General features: G+C 37.3%; 1 protein-coding gene across 27 annotated transcripts in view; it reads right to left on the minus strand.

Moving 5' to 3' along the window:
• Positions 1-25: 25 nt before the first annotated feature.
• The window catches only part of ZMYM2 (zinc finger MYM-type containing 2), a 95501-nt gene continuing 73702 nt past the window's right edge, over positions 26-21824 (minus strand). For 25 of the 27 annotated variants that reach the window (XM_072850535.1, XM_072850534.1, XM_072850528.1 and 22 more), the window contains 13 exons: positions 20605-20770; positions 19624-19658; positions 17732-17861; positions 17448-17563; positions 16438-16609; positions 14626-14733; positions 12586-12680; positions 11230-11398; positions 10175-10326; positions 6032-6146; positions 4684-4935; positions 4187-4307; positions 26-1697 (listed from right to left, as the gene is read on the minus strand). In XM_072850535.1, coding sequence (XP_072706636.1) covers positions 1505-1697; positions 4187-4307; positions 4684-4935; positions 6032-6146; positions 10175-10326; positions 11230-11398; positions 12586-12680; positions 14626-14733; positions 16438-16609; positions 17448-17563; positions 17732-17861; positions 19624-19658; positions 20605-20770 — 1824 coding nt within the window. In that variant the 3' untranslated portion in view covers positions 26-1504. The remainder of the gene's footprint in view (positions 1698-4186; positions 4308-4683; positions 4936-6031; positions 6147-10174; positions 10327-11229; positions 11399-12585; positions 12681-14625; positions 14734-16437; positions 16610-17447; positions 17564-17731; positions 17862-19623; positions 19659-20604; positions 20771-21824) is intronic. The other 2 variants (XM_072850555.1, XM_072850554.1) reach the window with 2 other exon arrangements.

Genomic DNA, 21824 nt, shown 5'->3' on the forward strand with positions numbered 1-21824 from the left:
TCTCTATATAGAAAGAGGTGTCCCTATATGCATTCTTTTAAGCTAAGGAAAATGAAAAAGCCATGCAGCCCTTGCAAGAAATAAATCCTAAGGTGGTAATATATATACACAGAAAGTTTCCCCTTTAGTAGGTGATTCCTCTCAACAGATGCTTAATGTCATTTAGGAGAGCCAAACTTATGACTACTTTATAGTAGAATATTCTACTACATTTTTTTTCAGCACAATAGCAAAACCATTGCATGAACCACCATATTGCTCACATCAGTTAAACAAGAGCAAGTAACAAAACTTAAGCAGCTAAACGTATATCTGGAAATCAGACTCCTTATGCAAAGTAAGCACAATGAAAGGATATAGAACAAATGAAAGGACTTTTCTTCAGAAAAATTATCTTTCAACTTTCTGCAACTTCACGTCTCATATGGCTTTTGAATGGAGGCATTAAGTTAAAAGAATTTTCCCACCCATAGTCAAGTATTGACTGTATTTAAATACAGCAATGCAAGGACAAACAAAAGTTGAAAATTTATCATACCATATTACTTTACGTAATACAGCATTAAAATCCCTTTTGCTAAGGCTACAAAGGACAGATTTACAGTAATATGAGGTACCGGCATTTATGGTTGGAAAAGTAAGGAAGAAAAGAATTATACAGCATTGTCATCAGACATTTCTTTTCTCTTTTTCCTTTTGTTTTTTTGAGGGGTTTTTGGTTTTGGTTTTGTTTTTTACAAAATACATGTCTTGATGACCACATGCTTTAAGCTTATATTCATTTATTTTTTTTTAATATATATATATATATTTTCTTTGTAGGGGCAATTGAGAGAGAGTCACAAATAAGGAAAGGACACTAAGGTTTTAATAAGGGCAACAAAAAAATGTTTTCACCAGAATAGATTCACATTACAGTACACCAATATTGACAGCATTCTCTTTTGTCTATTTTTGGTACATAAGATGGAATCTCTCTACATAACCTTATAAGGCTTCAGTAACTAAAAAGTAAAAAACCTATTAGTTTACAATTTATTTAAAAATTCTGAAAGACACAGCAAGTTCTAAACTTTAGTAGTGCTACCCATACACAACCATCCGGTTTAAGAACCCATTAAAAGAGCCTCCTTTCAAGGGAGCTTCCAACAGCAGAGTTGTGCAATATGGATGTCTCTTACTACAAGGGAGGGGGGGAAAGAAATTACACATGGCACATTCTCATTCATATTTTGCAATGTAAAAAGTTACAAACATACCTAATCAAATAAATAATAAAAAAAAGAATCTGAAATGTGTTTGTTATGTATCCTAAAACCACTACGCAGAATAATGGAAACTTTCACTCACAGACTATTTACATGGTAATACCCAGGTGAGGGTACACACTGCTACAAAACTCATAAAACAAAGGGTAAACTTGAAATGTTTTCCATAGTAAAGGTCTAGCAGCATGACTATATCTAATGCTGTTTGTTTTCGTGACGGTTTTTGGAAGTTTGTTTTAATCTATGTCTTCATCCAGTTCATAATTGTCTTTATCATAAATATCTTTTACTAAAAGAACCCGTACGAGCATATTTTCCAAAGTGTTGCGGTCCAGTGAAGTGGCAGTGTACCAGATGGGACTCTCCGTGGAGACAGAGCACTCTGGTTGCAGATAGAACATGTCTGTCCTCTGATTCAGATTCTGTGGGCTACGAGGGGGAAAAACATGGGAGGTTAGGAAAACAGCCTCACGGGACAAAACAGTATGTTAGCACTTCTGACATCCTCTGTAAACAAAACTCTAACTGTACTTAGGCAAGTTGCAAAAAGAAGATTCATGTGGAGAAATGCAGTGTTGTTCATAGAAGGAGCTGAGCTGGGTCTGGCCTGAGCCCAGCCAGTCCCACGTCCTCGGAGCAGCCAAATGCAGATGCCTGGGACTGAGCAAGCATATGGGAGACCACAGCCTCTTCCAGCTTTCAAAAATTTGCAGCTCCAGGACTTGCTAAACCAGAAAGTACTTTCTATTTATTTAGTAACCCCTGATGGACAGATTTGCAAAGAGGCCCAACACTGACACCAGTAATTGCTTGCACCACAGCCTGATGCAGCCATCTCTGAATACAGAGCCAAGGACGGTAGTTCTGAGAGATGCACAGAAATACAAGCTAAAATTCCTCCTCCTCCTTCTTTACTTAAGGGGTTGGTCGCTGTAAGTCTTAAAATCCTTTAATTTCTGACCTGCTATACTTTGGAGTCCATATACGTGCTTGATCCAGCTCAGACATAGCCTCTAAGCCACTAGAGAAGACCCCTCAAGGAAATTCTAGCATTTTGTCCATTTAGGCAAGTCTCAGAAAATAATTTTCAATTCTGCATGTACAAGTGCTCACTCATGCTCCCTCCTTCATAAATACTGCAGACTTCAGAGGTTAACTGTGTTTCAGGTTTGTGTGGTAAAAATAAGAATTTTTACCAGCTCATCTTCCCAAACTAGCTGATAAAGTTTCAGGTGTTGCTCTTCACCTGCTGGGGTGAATGTTGGCTTGTTCTACTCTCACATAAAACAGATTAAGAGTCAGATAAGAAGCCAAAATATGATAGTTTTAAATATTCTAATAATTTTAATATTTTAACCCCCTTCCTACTTTTTTGACAAGCCAGTATTTTTCTAGGAACAAACAATGATACAGTGCTCATAGCTGTGAATGATAGGGTCCTGAAATTTCAGCTGCAACTGTCCACTGATTGCCAAGTATATTTCAAACAGCTGGCATTACCGTAAATTTTACAATAGCTTTTAAAGTGTTAAATATTTTATTAAAATTATTTCATCAATGACATGAGGTATATGTTATTAGAAGTGGAACCAGGAGAAGCAGTCTGCTGCTCTAGTCAGCAATGGTGACCAGTATCTGTAAGACAGCAGGACTTGAAACCACACCATACATGATGCTCCAAATGGGTTTAAGAGCATTCTTTTCCCCAAAGTTGAGATGTTTCTAAAGAAAAAGAAATTATTTGTTCTTTCCCCCCACTGACTGTGTAACTCAGTTCAAAAATCCAGCTTCAACTTTTGAAGATAGACCCTCTCCAAACCATGACAGTGGATAGTGTGAAGGCAAGCCTCTCTCCCCTCCCAAGTTTATGAAAAACAGAGTTTATGAAAAACAGGTGCTTGCATTAACACACCACAAGTTACTCTTTACATGTGTTGCGGTTTAACCCCAGTGTGTTATCAACACTGTTTTCAGCACAAATCCAAAACATAGCCCCATACTAGCTACTGTAAAGAAAATTAACTCTATCCCAGACAAAACCAGCACAACATGTTTCTCTCGACAACATCACATACTTGCTCTTCTGCCTACATTGTGCGTAAGCTCCTTCTTCCTTTTTAAGAATAAGATGCTGTTTCCTAACACGTTGGGTCTCATACTTCATTTGATTTATTGTGCTGTATATATAATGTGATTTTATTTCTTTGGTATCACTTGCCTATATTTCATTTAGAGTTACATAAAATCTCCATTAAAATCAGTTGGTTGAATGGCTGTTCCAACTAAAGAAAACTATTTCCCATGAAATCCTGTTTTCAAACACTTCCAAAACACTTAGCTGCTAAACTGGTTTTGGGTTTTTTTGGTCCCACCTGCCCTGGAAGAGTTGCCTAAGCTTTTCTTTTTAATGTATTAATTTCTGTGTAGATCGGAAGAAAACAAGCTATTTCTAAATGCTGGGTTACTGTCAGTAGTATTTTTTTCTACTACAAAGTATTTTAAACATGCTTTCAAACTAGGTCTCTCAAAAAAGCACCTACATTTCAAATTCCTGATAACTTAACATTAAGCAAATCCATTGTCTCAATCCAATTCTTACTGAAGAGACAGGGACCTCACAAATGAAACCCTTAGTAGCAAAACCTACCAGATCCCTTGCTGGTAATTCTCCACAGAGATACTTGGTGTTTCCCGGTAAGAAAACTGAATCATACCGTCATTCCCAGACACTGAAGTACTCTGCTGCTCCCACACTTTCTGCACATCTTGTCTAGATTTTAATGCTTTCTTTTAGCTATTTTTCAGAAGATCTCAATCCATTCCCTTTGCTTGAGTGTATTTAATGTTGCATCAAAACATTTCACTTTTGTACCTGGTCTACTCTAGACCACTTCTGTATAACCCCATATCATACCTACCTTTTAGACAGATAGCACTCAAACATTTTCACAGGACATCTAGCTGGATCAGACGTGTTTTCGATTTGTTCAAATACTGGTTCATCATCTTCATGTTTCCTTTTTCCAGTAGTAATTTTATCTTTAAGAAGAAAATCAACAACATCTACGTTACATTTGAAGTTATTTTACATTTTCAGTAAACACCCCAGAGTGGGCAGCCCACCAAGCACTGCAATGCAGTCACCGCAGCTATGCATATCTGCAAACTGGAAATGCAACCTACAGCCACAACAAAGTCACAGCATTTAGCATGGAGACCAGTGGGCTCAAAGGGATCATTTAACGCAGAGACCCTGTAGTCTCCATGGACCACACCGATTAAAGATCTGGGAGCTGAGAGCTGCTAAACTTTATGCAAAGGCAGACCTCTGGCTCCTGGCAAGGTGCCCAGGTGTCCCTCAGAGGAGCACAACGTGGATGCTCCTGCAATACTTATTTTGGAACTGCCATAGTACCTTCACTATCAGCTCTGCACAGGGAAGACACTTGATATCGAAGACAAGCTTTGCTTTCCATTGTTAGAGGATTTTTTTTCCACTGTCTGAAAACAGTGCCAAAAGAAAGTCTTAAGTGCTGCTCCACTGTTTTCAGGCCAAAATATTTAGTGTTAAAGTAGAACAGAGTATTCAGAAGAGCAACCGGTGAATGTGATCCTAGCTGTTTAATCCTCCAAAGGTAATCTTCTTCAACTCGAGAGAATATTGATCCTTCAAAAAAAGAATAGTAGGGAAAATACAACTGATTAGCCCATAAACTGTCCAGGTGCAAAAGAATCAAGTTTCTGTTTACTGTAAAATTTAACAAAATGCTCATGACAGAAGCCTCTAATAAGCATATATGTCCATACCCCCAAAACCACATTGTAAAGACACAGACACTCACTGTTTCAGGAAGAGACAGTCAACGGGAAATATCAGTATAGGCAATTTCACACAGAACACATTTCTGTTTAATTACAACAGCATTGCTTACATGCAGCTCCCTCATGTTATTACACAAAAACAAATGTTCAAGGGGCTAATCTTAATCCCTTAATAAAAAGCATATTTTTGAGTTCATTTTATTCTGCTCAGGCAAGGCCTCCAAATAGCTATACCTTCTTCTTTCTTATTGCTAATGGATACCTCACTTGGAAAGCACTCCTGGACCATATCAGGGTATAGGGAGGGCCCTATACAGAGGCTCTCCAGAGCTAGACAGAGAAAAGCCAATCAAGAAGAGAGAGAAAAGGGGATGGTACAGACAAGCCCTCACTCAAGAGAGGATTGTGAGAAGGATGGAAGAACAGTGGATTCTGCAGTTCAGCACCAGCATCGATCGGCTGGGGAAAATTCCTGTTTTCTCCATGAACTGATGATCCTCCTGAGCAGAAGACCCCCTAGCAGAGAGTCCTCCTAATCCATCTGAGAAAGACTAAAATACATAGCTCATTATAGCCCTACCCACACATAGCCCAGTGCCTGCCTGCCTGCTTCCCATCTGGGAAAAAAATGGACAAAAAGTAAATTCAGATCAGGTGAAAAGTATAGGTTGAAAAGCTGCTGCTTATTCTAACTTTCTCTCCTAAAAATGGATAGCCAATTTAAGACTAACAGGCAGTGGCAAAATCAACTCTTGCAGCATGGATTACCAAGAAACAAGACAATAAGAACAGGTACAGTTTTAATTGAACTCTTAAAGGAGACCTTTATGATTTTTAATCAATTACTATTGCAATGCATAAAATGTTTTTATATATCTACATGCTTAAGAATACAGAACTATTAAGAGATGAAAAACATACGTGACCAAAAAGAAAATTACCATCTGGAAGTATGCTTGGTTGCCAACTTCTAAGGATTTTATTTAATTCCTGTTCAAATGTCTGGTAGATTGGATCAATAAATATGTTGTCTTTTCGATTACTTCCATATAAATACTACAGAAGAGAGAGAGACAGACAATATTTACAATTCCAGATTAGAACATATGCTGTGCTATAGGGTTCTTTTTCAGTACAGTGCTTGCACTTTTATATAAAATCAGCGTCTAAAGCAATGACACTTTTCCAACATTTAGCAGTTAAAAGTTACCTCCAATATAACGTATGTTGTAAATTTCTAACTGGATATGAATCATAGATTAATTACAACTCTAACATTTTTCTCGAAAATTTCCTGTGTGCAACATTGTATCAGTGAATGGGGAGTAATTTAAAACAAACAAAAACTAATTTATCTTTTCCTCCACCTAGATCTTCAAAGAAAAAAAAAAACATTTAGCAAGAACCTGCCATTTTAAATGTGAACTCTGGACGCTGACAAAAGCATCTTCCACACAGAAGTGGGAGCAAAAAAAACCCCATATATTTGTGGTAATGATATGCAACAATGCAAGAAAAATGACAGGATGGTGCAAGGTGCCTGCCTATTCTGCAATCTAATTATCTTAACCTTCTTGACCTTACAGACAGAAACTCTTTTGAACCTTTACCAAGAATTAATGGCTGAGGGCTATACTAGTATTTGACATTATCGTCTCTGGAGACATTTCTAAGAAACGGAGGATTGGCTTCTTAAATTTTCCACTTCAGTGTTATCTTTGCGTGAACAAGCCTGTTGTTAGTGAATACAATAAAAGCGACAGACACACACAAAAAAATGTACTCACTTCTGGAAATGGCATCTATTTCTGTACACATACTTGAAATAACATTAAACACAGCACTCGTTTATACTGGCTGGTTCAGCATATCTTGACTTCCTTATCTTTGCACTTAGTTTTATAATAAGGAAAAATGAATGAATATACTTCCTTCCTAGAAGTCTCCAACACAACATCTTCATTTAGATAACTATTTTATACGATACGTTTAACTAATTCTTCAAAGCACAATATTTCCCAAAATGTGCTTGTTTTTACATATCAGTTTGGATTTTATAAAGCAGTTCTAAACCAGACAATACAGCTTACTCTAAGCTTCGTGGGGTTTGCCCCTCTGTTCCCTGGCATGTTTTTCCTCCATGAATTTTCTTTTTCTCTGGTTTGCATTAAACACTCACACGAACGCTGGCAGTGAAACTGAAATCGAACTGAAAACTGGTTCAAAACCAATTCCCACACAAGCCTGTGAGAACTCAACTAAAAATATTTCTGTTTTCTGGTTCAGAATAAGTGTTTGGCTGAACGCTGACATCCCCAGCAGAAACCTGTGAAGCACCCCAGACCCATTAGCGCTGCAGGGTCTATGGAAGAATGACGTCATGTTGCAGTCTCCCCTGCTACACAACACCCAAACGCATCTGCAGACCTCCATTTCCACACCATAACACTGTGCACTGCTACTCTACAAACTGGGCAGGATCAGCATAAGCAGTTTCCACCTGAGATGAGCTCTACCCAAACCGCAGAGAACGGGAAGGAACTCAACATACCTCTGAGTCCCACAGTGGAGAACAGGCTGAATCACTGCCCATAGCACCTTCAGACAAACATCTGCCAAGCTCCATCAGCCTGAATTTTGCCCAAACGACCCCATCACTGCCCCATTTTGCATATTACACGTGAAAAAAAACAAACAAAAAATCCCCAGTCTGTACTGGGACAAAGAACGAAGGCCACGATGCAGCAGGGGAGCGAGGCAGGCTAACACCTTCTTCTAGGTGAACCCTTTCCACTAGCTGCCTGCCTGACCATGCAACAACCTTTACTTTTAAGTGCGATATTTTTCAGGATCAGTACTTCAGAGTTATCAAAACCATTATTGAACCATTTCTGGCTGGAAGCAGAACAATTTCAGCTGCAAATGAACCTGAACTGAGAAAATGTACTGGTTTGACTCTGGGACTAGTTGGCTGGAACAGAGTTTCCAAGTGCCTTCTTTAAGAAAAACAGTTATTTTACAAAGTGAAAAAAACAACTTGAGACTTGAAGACCCCTGAGCACTTCCCCTGTGCTCAAACCATATTACACTCAGGAGGAAAAGCTCCAACTTGAGCCCATACATAGCCACAGTGAGTGCAGTAATTCTGGTGGAGGGGGAAAGTGCTTTTTTTCTAACCTGCAGCTTCCACATTCTCTTCCTTTGGAGAGAAACTTTCTCTAAGTTAGCAAAATATTGCTGATCTTTGGCACAACTTTATCCTTAAATGGCATCATTTAACCTCCTCTGAGCCCCTTCTGAGTTAAACAGAGCCAATATCCTTTATGCAGTAGCAGACAATTTACTCTCTTTCAGGAGTACATGCGTCAGGGTTGTCAGATGGAAAGAAGGACTAAGAAAATACTAGAAGCTAATGGAGTTCTGTTGCACATTGCGACAACTACATTGCATTTAGTGTACCACTAACTTGTTTAAACCCGTTTCTTCAGAAGAGTAACACATACCCAGATACATACAATTTGCCATTAGCACACAGATGTTGGCTGCAGCCCTTGACAGCTCACACACTTACATGTTTCTGTCCCTCACTTGCTGTCTACCTTTGAAATGCAAACTCTTCAGAACAAGGAACATCTTCCTACCAGTCTGAATAGTAGTGGCACAACTGGGTCAACGAAATGGGGCTGTTAACATCACCCAAATTAAATATTGGACACTAAGTATAAGCAATAATTACAGTAACATGACCACAAGTTGTTCCTCTAATGTTCCAGCGTTGTGTATGCGTATTAGGGCTTATGATAATTGTGTTGTGCCACACAAATTTTGGTTCTGATGAGCTAAAAAGAAAAAATGTTTTACATGTAACTAGCTTTCACAATAGACGAGATGACAATGTCACAGGCACAAAGAGAAAGGTGAGAAAAGAGATTAGTTGAGTTCCATTTCATAAACAAATAGCTCACTCTATGTATTGTTTATCAGCTTAATATGAGTATTTTCAATTCAACAGAAAGAGAGAGAGAGACAGGACATCATGCAAGTGCAGTGGCAGAAAGTTAGCTGCATTTGAAACATGCTTTGTAGCAATATTGACTAAAGTGCCAAACAATGAATGCTCGCTTCTCAAATTTCAGCCATGAGGGAAAGATATCAACTAACTCCTTAATTTTGCATACTCTCAATACAGAACAATTAGTGGAGTACTATTTATTTCAAGATTTTGATTACAAGATTTGTTATTTGATTCAAGTCCACCTTAAGTATAAAAAAAGTTTAAGCAGGATTGCAAAGCCCATGAACAGCCTGCTTTCCACATCATATGCATTTTTTATTGCCTTTTAACTTGAATGAAATTTTCTGTGTTCTCAGCTCTGAACACGGCTTATTTTATCTATGATTTGCCTTATGTACCAAAAATTAAGACATCCTCTGTTTAAAAGATAAGCTGTGGAATAGCTTTTCTAATTATCTAGTGATATGTTATTGCCTTCACATACGATACATCCAAACAGGCTCCCTTTTGCTTTGAAATACAATGAATTGCAATTTGAGGGCAGAGGCGTGCGTGTGTAAGACAGTAAATATAGCAGAGTTTCCTGCACTCTACAAAAAAGCCTGACCACCCACAATCTGCAATATTCAGTAAATTAGACTCTCACAAAAAGACACTTCAAATAGCTTGTTTCTACCATATGCTAAGTAACTGAATTAGTAAAACCTTTACAAATTATTCTTTGTTTCATTCTGCTTTTACATTAAGCCATCTTTAGCAAATAAAATGAAGCACAGCATTTGGAAAAATTATGTCATTTTAGACTGCAAATTCCTTGCTTTAACCCAGAAAGAAGCTTAAAATTATGACAATATACCAGTTTACATTTGAGTTTTCGGAATGGGTCTGCAAACTCTTTTTCTATACAGACAGCTTTCTACAGTGTGATTTACACAGCAGCCTCTCTGTGTTCCAGATCATATTAAGAACAGCTCCTAGCCAATAAATCCACATTATCTCCATTCTTCCACTGAAATGGGTTAGAGTCAAATCAGCAGCTCTGCTTCCCACCTCTACAGCCTCTACTAACCTCCTGAATCCCAAGACACAGATAATAGATGCTGTCAGGTGCATAGTTCTCTCCATTTGGCCTTCGAATTTCATTGACAAAATGTGTCAACCCATAGTTTAACTCAGCTGAAGTATGTGATAATAGATCTTCCTTTAATTTCACAGACTTTGCTGTAAAATAAAGAAAAAAATGCTACATTATACAACAGTATTATTACACGGTGGGGGTGGGATGGGGTATTTTTGGACCGCAGAGCAGGAAACTGGCTTGATGTCTTCTCCACTAACCAAAGAATGAGTCTAAATGTATTAAGTAGTTCAAATGTTAGGTCTATATTAAAATAAACAAGGCTACCAGAGTAAAGTCTAATTAACCCAATGCAGTATCACCCACTGACGAATATACTATCATGCACAGCTGAGGATGACACCGAAGTGGCCCAAGATGCCGAAGTGAACACACTGCTGCAGAGGGAGACCTTCAGCGGAAACGGCAGTTTCCAAAGATCCAACAGCATAACGCAAGGGTGCTAAGACGCACATGGGAGCTGAAGAACAGCAATCCCCCATTTCCCTCACAGTACAAATGTACGCACAGAGGAGTGTTGCAGAAAGATCAGCAAGGCTCCACAGGAGCGAAGGCCACCTCATGTCAGAGCTCCACAGCCAGGTAATGGCAGCCTCAGATGAAGATCTCTTTCCAGGACAAAGAGTAGGATGACCCTCCCTTGCAATTTAGAAGTCCATAAAAGTTGTGAACTCCAAGGTGAGTTAGAATATGATGAAAAACAGGATGCAAACAAAAAAATCAAAATGGTCACGGAAAGTCAGAAGAGCCAGGAAGGTGCTGTCCTGGCTTGCACGAGAAGTGTGAGACCCAGCATTTTGAACCAAGTAGGGAAAACTAGGAAAAAAAAGAGTTTGGCAACTCTGTGGTAAAATATTCCCAGTCATCGTGGGAACATTAGGGACATGTGAAAACTTCTATTAAAAACTCCAGCTGAAAATCAGATGAGTACAGCAATTCTCCCTACCAAATAAGAATCTGGATGCCGGTTTTTTGGAAATACTTACTTGATTTCAGTTCCTCTAATTCTGGAAGCTCTTCATCTAAATGCCGAGACTTTACCCAATGCTTCCATGCATTTACACCATACGCGTATTTGAATGGAAAGCTACACTCTGAGTTTTCAGAGCTGTCATCGTGAGACTGGTATTCTGACACCGCTTTCCTCTTCACCCCCTGCCATTGAAACACAGTGGTTAACACCGCCAACAGCCACTGACAGCAATAACACAGCAGCTGGGCAGAATAAGCAAGCTGCAGGCCAAATTACAAACTGAATGTTCAGTGTAAAGAAACACATGCTTCATTCAGGAAGTAGTTTCTGTGTTGAACATACTTCTAAGGACAGTATTTACTCAAGCTGACAGATGTTTCTAATTCGCCTTTCAAACTCATTCCTAACACAGACAGAAAAACTTTTGATAACGGAGTTGATGTATTGATTATATCGTATTACGCAACAAACACATGATGCACCAAATAATTCAGTGTATTTATAGGATTTCATTGTGTTAATGCACAGGAAGTTAAAGATGCTACAAATCTATGTCAGAAGGTCAACTTTTAGGCTCAACTGAACCCATCAATGGAAAAGCCAACATTGGTCCCAAATTAAAGCATGTCCAGCACTGGATGTGTGGATAATGTCCAGTGGATAATACCAACAGTTTAGACTCCAAATTCAAAACTAGAAAGACACATTTATTCTTAGAAAGTTTTATTAGAAGTTGGCTGATTTTTTTAAAGCGATATCTACTGCAGTTATTGCAACAAAACCATTTCAGCTTTGTGCCAGGCACCAGAAACTCTATTTCCTGTTAGTTTCCTTCTAAATAAAAGAATATGGCTAATTTATTTGCAGTCTCTAAACTAAGATTTTTGACTGAAAATAAAATCTGGGAAAATTACAAGCAAATAAAAATGGGGTTTTAAACTATTTTATATAGGAGATGCTATAGCTCCCATTATAAGCCACGGTAATGCCAACATTCTTTCATTTCACTATCAAATTAAACCAAGACAGCTTTGTTCAAAGTAGAAGGTAGAAAAGCATTACTAAGAGTACAGTAAGTATATACACACTAGCATATTACATCACCCGTTCTACCAATGTGAAGCAAAAATGGGATCAGAATTTAGAAATCACACTCCTATTAAATCCAACAGTTAACTGAGACATAGGACTGAAATAATTTTATTATTTGAAATATATCAATTTATATCATAAAGATAGGATATTAGGTACAAATAGGCAGTAACACATTTTAGAGCAGTATAAGAACTGGAAAAAAAAAAACCCGGCATATTTTTGCCCACTTAAATTTTGTGCTTTTCTGATTTTTTTAATAGCATGATAAGATTACCTTCTTTTTGGACCGAGGCTTTGGCTGTTCCTCATATTCTTCCCCAAAAACAGGAGGTAACAAAAACTCATTTTCTGTATCAAGCTCCTCAGTTGCTGAAAATACATTAACAGAAACTTATTTCTAAACATCTTTTGAATAATATCGGTTTGAAAAAACCAATGAATTGTATCAGTGTGCATTAACATAAGGGGTCCACAGAAGCACACACATAAACATTACCAAAGACTGGATTTCGGTAAGAGGAAATAAACCTATTCTTATTTTGAAAGTAAGGCAAAGCTATCAAAATGTTTATTTCTAAATAATTTGTAAAGGACCCAATGCTCAACATTTTCAAGCAGTATCTCATGTCACTAACGCAGCATTTCTTACTATGGACCCTTACACAATTTTTCCTGCCTAGGCAGTCTTTGGTATTAAGAAGTTTAAGTTATGGTGAGAATGAGCAGCTATGAGTGGAAAAAATACAAATTAACTTACTACATGCACTCTTGTTCATGTATTTCCATCATTTCTATTCATGTTTTGTATTTTATAGAGCACATTATACTTGGTTAAAAACATTAAGAATGAGAATGTAAACTCTTTCAGAGAAACTGGTTTTAGTCTACATTTATAAAAGTGTTGGAGGTCTAGCTCATGATGGATGTTACAGTAATTTCAGTAAACAGATATATGGTAATACGTCAAAATACTATTTACTTAACATTTCAGGGGTAGGATGAAGGACTATTTTCAGGCAACACAGTGGAATGAGACAAAATATGAATGAATTTAATGCTGCAAGTTCCAACTTTATTTACTTTACTGAAGACGGTTCATCCCTTATTTAGCCATCAAACAATGTCTTCATTCAAAACTGAATGCTCTTCTGATAGTCTGATTTCACCACCTTACTACTCAAGACACCATTCAAACTGGTCCAGATGAAATAGCAGTCACATGCAAAGATTTAAGAACTCTGCCCCTTCTCCTGCTACCACAAAGAATCTTATCTCAGAAGCACTTCAGTGTAATCAGTATCTATTATAAACTGCTATTATTTACTATTCCACTTTGATTATTTTTTTTCCTTTCGTGGTTTTTCTCTCTCATGTACCAAGCCTCACTTATGAAAAGGCTTAAAAATCTAGTATGCATCTGGCTAATGAACTTCCTAAGACTAAGGTTAGACTAACCCTTAGACTGGATCTTTAAATTAGACATACAGCAAACTGAGAAACCCAGTCCAGGGATCTAGTGTGGATATCTATGGCACAAGGCAAAAGGAGACTTTCAAGATCAGATACAGAAGCTATCCAGGAGAGGTATGAGAGTTGTATGTCCAAGAGAAGCCATGTCAAGGGAGACACTAGCTACAGCCAGGAGCTTTCTTGGATCTTGGCTTGATTAGGACATGGTATAAGGAAACAGACACTGTTGCCTGCATTCTGTAGAGTGGTTGAAATTTTAATACATAAAACGAAGACCTTCTTTCAAGAAAGGTCTCAAAGTAGTGTTTTCCCTGCTAATTCAAAAAACGCTACCTTTTTCAAATACAGGTATGGACATAAACAAGATACTAAAAGGTAACGCAAGTGATGTGCAGCATACCAGCTTGCAATTTTCTAACAAACTTGATTGCGAAATTTGCCCTTTTGTAATTTCTGCTCTAAAACCACCGTTTCCCATAGAAATACCTGCTGATTGAATACCTGGTGGCATTCATTAGTGTTTTTCATGATACATGCCATCTGCATCTTTAAGCCTTCAACATACCTTTCCTATATCCATGTCCAAAACAAGTGATGCAGCCAAGTTCGTTTGTGAAAGGTTAATTCCCCCTTTTCTTTGCGTTTCAAATATTGTATTTAGAAAGACGGAGGAACTAATTCAGAAGTCCCCAGTCTTGCAAAGACATGGCAAAGTTTTACCTAACAGTCAGTGAACTGGATCTTGCAATCAAATAAAGCTCCTCTGAAAGGATGATGAAACAAAGCACAATGGTTGCCCACAATGTTTATTTCACAATACTTATTAAAATGACAGAAAAATTACCTCTTGGAAAGTCTATTTCAATATCAAGGTCTGGTTCATATGGAACATCAGGCAAGCTTGTCCGTGCCTCTGTTTCTGAGTTTAGTAGATTTGCCTCAACTATCACACCTGTTAAAAAAAAAAAAGGAAAAACTCTCATTATTTTAACCAACACATGTATTAGTCAAAATAAGACACATTTAGAACATTATAAGCTGAGTGGTTCTAAAGCTGCTTGTTCTGCTCATCACCTTCCTAGGTTTTGTTGTTCTTGGGATCTCAGATTTACTTCTCCAACCTGATTTCCTTCAAACAGAAAAGATACTTACTAGCCCATCTGTCCTTCTTCAATAAGATGAGTCAGCAAAGCATGTGTATAGAAAATCAAATACTGGCGAATCTGGATCATATCAACCACAGAACTCAAACAAACTTGATAAACCTAACTATCTATTTTTCTACATGATTCTGCCTGCAACAGAACAGACTTTCAAGTCTGTGAAAGAGATCCTACAAAAGCAAACAAGGCAGGCAGGCAGAGAGAAAAAAAAAGCTTGACCTCTTTCAAATTTCTGGCAAAGACAGATTTCTCCAAATTCATTCTCTGCAAACTAGCAAGCTCTGATCCCACACATCTATTCATTCAGCTAGCTGTACTTAGCAAAAGAGAGCAAGGAACTGCAAATTACAACCTTGCAGCACTACCAGAAATGTCCAGCTTTAGTGGGGGAATGGCAACAGTTTGGAAAACAACAAGCGTCCTGGGACTGCAGCACCATTGGCCTCCTATATGCCAGGCCCAAAGCGTAAGTTCATGTCATTTATCAACATCCTTTGAGACACGTGTTGAAAAAGCTTGAAAAAACCCCAAAATTTCACCTGAGTCATGGAAAAACCTTAAAATCTAGTTTTTAGAAGAGAAGACAAATTTTCCTGGGAAGATACAGAAGAGACTTGAGGATTTTGGCAGGCAGAGCCGGGAAAGAGGGGCAAAGAGGTATGTGCACTGTGAAAATATCATTACAGGATATGCGGGATTTTTTGATCTTCAGCTGTAAAGTTGTCCCAGGCAGTTCTCTCCTTTTAGGTGAGCTGGTGGGATGACAAGCCATTTCAGCATCACAACCCCAATGATCTATCAGCTGATGCATTACTATCTTCAAAGAGATGATACTTGCAGGTCAGGATCAATCAAGAACAAAAGCATCATTAGGTCACCTGGTTTTGTTGACCACAGTTCCACTTGTGAAACGTACATTCCTCTTAGTTTTAACAGTCCCTGCTTCCCCACACCCAACAGAAAGTGTGCCAACAGAACATGTTACTACAAAGAGATCAGGCCCCTGTCATATCCCACCTTCTTCAAATAAAGTTGTGTTCACACCTTTAAGACACAGCTACGGACATCACTTTCCCTAAACGTTTGACTTGAGTTTTTCTGGAAGGAAGAATGGATTGGTTTTGGCTTATTTTGAGTTATGCTGAGAAGAAAACAAGTGCATGCAATCCTGGGTGACTGCCTGCCATCAGCCATGGAGCTGGTGCAAGCAAAGGGAATGCCTGTGTTTTTAAAGACAAAGATCTGGTACAGCACACTGAAGTCACACAACAGACTTCAGAAAGTTTTCTGTATTTCAAATGTGCTAAAATTATCTTTTAAAAATATTTAAATAATTAAGATTTCAACTTAATATAAAAACTCAATAAATAACACTGTTGTACTCAAAGAATCTTTCCCTAAAATAAAACAACCCCAACCCTTCTCTCGATTCACACAAACCCACAGATACACCCCAGCACTCCAAAGAGTAAAAAACTCGGCAGGAAACTCACTGGCCACATCAGAAGCTTCAGCTTTTCCATCGTGTTCAGGTACCATCCCTGACAAGTTCAGTAGCTCAGTTTCCAGAGAATTTGAGGGCACTTTTCCCCTCAGCTCTTCTATTGCTGCAAGGATTTTCTCACTGCTATCCAGAGTAGTGGGCAAGAAAACTGGAACTGGCACCTATGCAGACAGGGAGGAACAGATAATTAGAAAAGAAAAAATGCTGCAACAAAGCATGAACAGCAGTCAAGACAGAAACAAACTCTACAACCCTCTTCTAAAAGACAGAGTTAATACAGATTAGAAACATATCACTTCAGTGTGGGCTAACAAAAAATGTTGACGTTAAATCTTGACGTGGAATATAAATGATTGAGAATGAAGGGGAAAGCAGGAAAGGATAAAAAAAATTAAATATGACAAAATATAGTGGGTTAAAGTAAGAACGGAAGGCACTTTGGAGCTTCAAACCCGTCTGACTATTGTCCAAACTGTTAGTCTGAAGTTAATCAGCATCCTGTTTTAGTGGCTTGCTTGTAAAACACAGAATTTTAGGAATGCAGGGTTTTTTTTCCACCATTTGGATGAGATTTGGTACATCAGGGATAACAAATATAACTTATTTTGCTGGCAAAAGGTTTGGTTTTTTTGCTTTTCTTCCTTCTGTTTATCCCACTATGCCATCCCTCCCCAGCACAATCTTTCAGTTTCCCCATTACCAGAACAAATCTTGCTGTTTAATGCTTATTCAGCAAACTCAAAGGTATCACTCAGAATTGTTCCTAAAAAGTTCAGCAGCACAAGATTTTTCACTCTGAAAACAGGGAGACAGATCCTAAAGAACAATCAGAAAATTAAGTACCACTGTCAGATTTCTAATGCTTTTTCAATAAATAGTGCCGCAGCATCCTGCAATCCTTTAGATGGACCAGAATGAGAACAGTCAACAATACAAAGTGGTCCCAAACATGCATGTGAATGGATGCCAATTTAAAAATGAAGCTGAAGTCTCACTTACAGGAACAGGAACTGTTGTAGGAACAGGAACATTTTGACTATACATGTTCATAGGCACCGGAACATAGACAGGTACAGGAATAGGCACTGGGACATACTCTTTTTTCCAATCATCTTCTATTAAAAGAAAAAAGAAAAAGGCAAACACTGCCAGGTACTTAAATATATTTTACACCTGCAGTTTAGGGAAAAAAAATCAGAATATTTGCAGTATGTCCAAGACAGTAACAGTTAAAAAAATCTGCAATGAAGAAATGAGTAGTTCCAGTACAGTTCAAGAGTTACCTGTCTGACAAGATTTTGTCTGCATATGAGGTTTACAGTATGTGGCTTTTGTCATTGTCAAAGGCTTGCAAAGAACCGCCTTGTTCTTCATTTCTCTGTTAGGTGTTGGAGAAGGTGGTGGTGCTGAGCCCTACAGACAAGCAAATAAAAGAGAATGTGCTGTTACACAACACTGATTTCAACGCAAAGTTCTTGATTTAATATATCAGTTGATACTTTTTATATATGAGATACTGAAGAGGAAGCTCACAACAGCACCAACTATTATTCTTTAATTGCAAGCTATTCTACATTTCTAGTAATGAGCTGCCACTGCCAGGAATGTAACATAGTTGTGTTTTGCTCAGTCAGGGCTAGCACTTTGATTAACAACTTCTGGCTCATTTTCCTTTCCTTTTCTTTTTCTTTTTTAATTTAAGATACTCTTAAAATATTCTTTTTACATTCTTGTTTAAATGAAAGTGCAATTTCAGCTATTTTATAACTTAAAAAAATAATGTTAGCTGTAAAAAGAATTCACTGTAAGTAGCATAACAAACTGCTGGCTCAAGGTCTAACCTTCTTTAATATGCTATAATCCAAAGATTGTTTATTTTTTTAAACAAAATATCTCTAAACAATTTTTTAATACCGAAAGTATTAACTTCGAGCTCCCCCTGCTGGCTCTACAATAGTGACAACAAATACTTGGGAACGTCACATGCATCCTCAAACTGCATCCTTACAGTCAACAGGTAAAAAACCCTCTTGTTCCAGACATGGTTTTCGTCCCCTAGCACCTGTTTTAGAACCTGATTTAAGAAACAGACTGTCACTTTTATTTGGTCGTATGTAGTAAGACTAGCCCCATATATCCTTTCAAATATAGAAAGAAAGTAAAGTCATAAGAACAGCAGGGAACTTTAACAGGCGTACACTTTCTAAAATATAAAAAAAAAAATATTGTATCACACATAGCTTTTACATGATCTTTAAAAAATTATGGACTGAATTAACATCATTAAACATAAAATACTAGATGTTTTTAACATGACAGTTTAGCTTGCCTGATGTCTCTAGTTACCTAAGCAACCTTATTTTCTGTGTTTTTCATTAATATATTTTATAATGCCATCAAAATACTTTCACTTAAATCTAAGATTTACCTTACAGAAGCCTATTTGTATCAAAAAGGTGAGTCAATTTTTTAATGGAAAAATAGGCAGTTCTGAGATCTTCTATATGACAAACAAATCAAAACAAAATTAGGTTTCAAACAAAACACACTAAGCTAACTGAAAAAATATTATTAATAATACTTTTGACAAGCTGACAAAAACTGAAACGTAAAATGAAGGCTGCTGTTCCACTGATGATCCCCACCCTCCCAGACAGTGATCCTGCAAAAGGCTACGCTTCCCTACTCTGTCACCTGCAGCAAAGTCAATCAGACCTTGAGCACCAATTATTCTACTCTTGGGAACTATAATTCAAGATTCGAAGCATTATTTTCAGCCTTTCAAAGCTGAAATACAACCTTAATACTCTAATCAACCAGTGAAATTCTCTTCCCTTTCTACACTCAATCAATACACCTGATCAGTCTAAACATGTGAACAAGATACTCATAGTTTGTGGATTAACTTTTAAGCAACGCTTTTGTCCACTATAGATGTAAAATACATGGCTGATGATGTGGTTTCCAGAAGACACTGAAAAGACAAAATATGAATATTTAAAAATTTAATTTCGACTGCTGATATGAAAAAGATGAAAAAACTCCATGAGTTTAGCTTACTATCATTCAAAGATACTAATTTTTTGTTTTTTAATAGCATCCCTTTAAGCCACCAGGGTCTCACATTTTAAATACATCTAATTATGTTATATATATGTTAAATATATGTACTTACTGTTATTTTTGTTCGGGGGGTTTGACAGCCCTGATCTAAAAGTGTAAGAAAACATTTTTAGAAACTTTTTTGCCTTTTTCAGAATCAAAGCAAATTTCAGTAAGCAACTCAGACATCTATCATCAGGATAACATTAAATTAACAGCACTGATTAGTACTGTATCACAGGTGAGAACTGCACACAAGACTTCTCATTCATAGGCACCTCACTACTCCGTCACTGAACCTTACACAAAGGCAAACGCTAAATCAATGCTCCATCCAGATGTGAATATAGCCTCTTTCAGAAAAGTAAATACCCAAATGTTCAAATACGAAAATGGCTATACAAAGAAGTTGTGTTGCTATAATTACATCAATTAAAAAGCTGATTTATTTGAACTTTGCCTGACTTGCCATTTAAACCACGTAAACATGCATTCAGCCCCCATCAGCAGATTTACACAGTACCTATTGCCAACAGGGAAAAAAAGAAAAAAGGCAATGTATTCCTCTTATCTAGATACTTTCATTCCATTCTCATTTAGTTTCCATTTCATTTATTTCCTTTTAAATCCATTTAATTTCTTTTTTCATTCCTAGAACATTTATCTGCTCTCTGTGACCAAAACACATTTTGAAAAGAAGCACTTCCACAGAGCAAGTAATGACAAACTGGAACACAACGAAAGAGGAAAACATTTTCTGTCCCCATGACGATACAACACTAAAATTATGCTTAATCTAAAAAGATTTGTTTTTAAAAAAGTGATTACAAAGCTGTTTGATTACCTGACAATGTTTCAGCTCTCGAAAAGGCAATAAAATAAAGAGCCAAGATAAAAAATAGCAAGCAGCTCAATGATGCCTCTGATGATAAAATAAAAATGGGTACTCTCTAACACAGTTTATTACAACAAATAAATAATTAATGCAGCTTTAAATTTTTCATTTAAAGGAAGCATCTTGTTTGCCATTTAGCAGCCATAAAGCAGCACATACCATAGTGTAAGTTCTCAGGTCCTTTTTGGGTTGCCAGATTTGGTTCGTTTTGTTGACAGTAGAAACGGAGCAAACAGTGCTGATCACAAAAGTGTTTCATTTCGCCACGCCACTGCACTTTCTCTTTGAGAGTTCCTTGAGACTTACAACAGTCACATCGTGCAGCCTTAATGCAAAGGAAGATTTTGACATTTTTAAACAAGCCTTGGAAAAAAATTATTTTTACATTTTAAAAGGTTACGTTTTCTAAGAGTACTGAAGAATCATTCTGTTGCCGCTACACAGTTAAGTCTCGCTCACGTAGGCTGTATGATAGTTATGCTGCCTTCTAATCTGTGTATACAGGCACATCTGTCAATTTATTTTCAATTGTTTGCTGGGGGTTAACACCCAGAATGAATCTGCTTTGTTTCACTAAGTCTAAAAATTGCTCACTTCTAGACAGTCAGCAAAAAATGAATTTTATGCATCAATTTTAATTAATTCAATTGAAGCATTCTGCAAAACAAGAGCAGAAAGTGACTGAGACTCCTTAATGACTCTCTTTAACCAAGGACAAGTAGAGTTGTTTTCTTCCCCCCAAAGTTTGGCCATTTTTTTGTTTTAAGTCACAAAAAGAATCACTTCTCTAGGTATCAAACCAGAGCCCTTTAGTGTAAATAACTTTTATAGTTTCATTACTTTGGTAGTTTGACAACAATTTTAGGTTCCAATTATTTAGTTCATCAAAGTTTCTCTATGATTTATAAACAACAATAGCTCTCAAACTAAAGAGGTTTCCACAAAATCCAGTTAGCACGTAACTTGAAACTCAAAACTTTGTTCTTCTGTATCCCTAAACATTTAAGTAATATATCTTTCACCAGCCTACGTGATAATTTCATGAGGCATCACTAAGATAGACATTGTTTTTCTTCAAAATAGATTCCACTGAATTTAATCAGCCATGCTATAAATTATTATCTGAACAGTGGTAACCCTAGTTTAAGATCTTCAAGTAAGCAAAGAATTGTTTGCACTACTGCTCCCCTTGATACTGCTTGCAACCTCCATCCTAAAGCAGTCCTTAAAAAAATAAAAGCTTTATGGATGCTCAGGAATCCAAAATAAGTCAACCTAATAACATAGCAAGGAAAAGAAAAGGGAAGTTATGATAATATGCAACATAAAACATTAATACGTAAAACCATACACAACATTGCAGTTATGCATAAGGCTCT

This window comes from Ciconia boyciana, chromosome 1 (assembly GCF_034638445.1).
Source record: "Ciconia boyciana chromosome 1, ASM3463844v1, whole genome shotgun sequence".
Taxonomy (NCBI): Eukaryota; Metazoa; Chordata; class Aves; order Ciconiiformes; family Ciconiidae; genus Ciconia; species Ciconia boyciana.